The sequence below is a fragment of the Limulus polyphemus genome, unplaced genomic scaffold, assembly GCF_000517525.1.
Source record: "Limulus polyphemus unplaced genomic scaffold, Limulus_polyphemus-2.1.2 Scaffold367, whole genome shotgun sequence".
Taxonomy (NCBI): domain Eukaryota; kingdom Metazoa; phylum Arthropoda; class Merostomata; order Xiphosura; family Limulidae; genus Limulus; species Limulus polyphemus.
In genome coordinates, this window is record NW_013665977.1 from 381,324 (window position 1) to 383,470 (window position 2,147).

General features: G+C 36.8%; 1 protein-coding gene across 3 annotated transcripts in view; it reads right to left on the bottom strand.

The window, feature by feature from the left end:
* LOC106457737 (cyclic nucleotide-gated channel rod photoreceptor subunit alpha-like) overlaps nt 1-2,147 on the bottom strand; it is a 63,865-nt gene that overhangs the window by 25,044 nt on the left and 36,674 nt on the right. For all 3 annotated transcript variants that reach the window (XM_022383752.1, XM_022383751.1, XM_022383753.1), the window contains exon 16: nt 726-834. In XM_022383752.1, the coding sequence (XP_022239460.1) occupies nt 726-834 (109 nt within the window). The remainder of the gene's footprint in view (nt 1-725; nt 835-2,147) is intronic.

The window sequence follows — 2,147 nt, forward strand, 5'->3', positions numbered from 1 at the left end:
TAAGTGCGACTAGCGTCAGCATATCTATAAGGTCCTACGAAGACATTTAGCAGAGTAAGTGCGACTAGCGTCAGCATATCTATAAGGTCCTACGAAGACATTTAGCAGAGTAAGTGCGACTAGCGTCAGCATATCTCTAAGATTCTACGAAGACGTTTATCAGAGTAAGTGTGACTAGCGTCAGCATATCTATAAGGTCCTACGAAGACATTTATCAGAAAAAGTGCGACTAGCCTCAGTATACCTATAAGGTCCTACGAAGACATTTAGCAGAGTAAGTGCGACTAGCGTCAGCATATCTATAAGGTCCTACGAAGACATTTATCAAAGTAAGTGCGACTAGCCTCAGAATATCTATAAGGTCCTACGAAGACATTTATCAGAAAAAGTGCGACTAGCCTCAGTATATCTATAAGGTCCTACGAAGACATTTATCAGAGTAAGTGCGACTAGCCTCAGTATATCTATAAGGTCCTACGAAGACATTTATCAGAGTAAGTGCGACTAGCCTCAGTATATCTATAAGGTCCTACGAAGACATTTATCAGAAAAAGTGCGACTAGCCTCAGTATATCTATAAGGTCCTACGAAGACATTTATATTTCAAATAAGAGTGAGGAATACGAATTTCTATTCCTCGTTTAAAAGTATCCAACTGTTGCATCTTTTAAAAGGTTTAATCATTCGAGATAAGCTGTTTTAGAACACCCATGAAGGTAGCTTACCTGTTTCTCCAGCTCGGCAGATGTAGTCTCCCGGCGAATAGATCTGGGACCGTAGTTTTAAAACGAGCTCGCAAAGAAATCCATGTTCGCACTGTTCAAAAATCTTGACCTACCACAGAGAAGCAGTAGACATATTAGCACATAGGGATGGTTACAGCGTAATTACACTGATTACTACCTGATAAAATGTACATATCACGGGTAATGATGTTACTGTGGTTACCTGGAGGTGACTGTCGTAATTACATTGATTATTACAATATAATACTAAAATGTACATACTAAAGGTAATGATGATATGTGGTGACCTGGTGATCACCATAATTATAGTGATTACTACAATATTAAAATATAAATTACTTCAGATATTGATGATATTGTGGTGGCCAACACCATAATATATGGAAAACTAATTAAAAGCTAAGGAAGGGTTTGAATAATAAGGGTAAACTAAAGTTTTTTAAAGTTTCCAGCAAAAGTTCTTAGAGTTTTTTTTTCTTGTTTCAACACTATTTTATTATTAATGGTTAACTTGTCATAAACTGCTTCGTTAAAATCCAGGGAAAAATCACACGATGTGAGAAGTAGACAATATCGGTATGTTTATAGAAGTCGGACTTACTTTGATTGCAGTGATAATCGAAATATATTTCTTGAGGAAGTTTAAGGTGTTTATTGAACTTAATAATGTAAATAATTCGATGAAGGTCGGTAAAAGAACGATATAGTTTTTCATAGGGCACTGAAACACTTAAACCAAATCAGTTAGTTTTTCATAGGGCAATGAAACACTTAAACCAAATCAGTTAGTTTTTCATAGGGCACTGAAACACTTAAACCAAATCAGTTAGTTTTTCATAGGGCAATGAAACACTTAAACCAAATCAGTTAGTTTTTCATAGGGCACTGAAACACTTAAACCAAATCAGTTGGGAAGGTTCATTTAAATATAGAAGCGTCAGTTAACGCGCATTGGGCACTGAAACACTTAAACCAAATCAGTTGGGAAGGTTTCATTTAAATATAGAAGCGTCAGTTAACGCGCATTGGGCAATGAAACACTTAAACCAAATCAGTTGGGAAGGTTTATTTAAATATAGAAGCGTCAGTTAACGCGCATTGGCCAAGGAAACACTTAAACCAAATCAGTTGGGAAGGCTTATTTAAATATAGAAGCGTCAGTTAACGCACATTGGGCAATGAAGACGAGCCGACAGACTCAAGGTCAAAATAAATTCAGTCTAGACTTTAAATAATTGTTCTTATCACAGGAATTTAGACTTCAACAAACATTTTGTACCTAAAGGACGTAGGGCTTCCACTTAAAGTGTGTAATATGAGTGGGATGCTAATACTATACACAATAACACCTTAAAACTCGGCCCGGCATGGCCAGGTGGTTAAGGAGCTCGACTCGCAGTC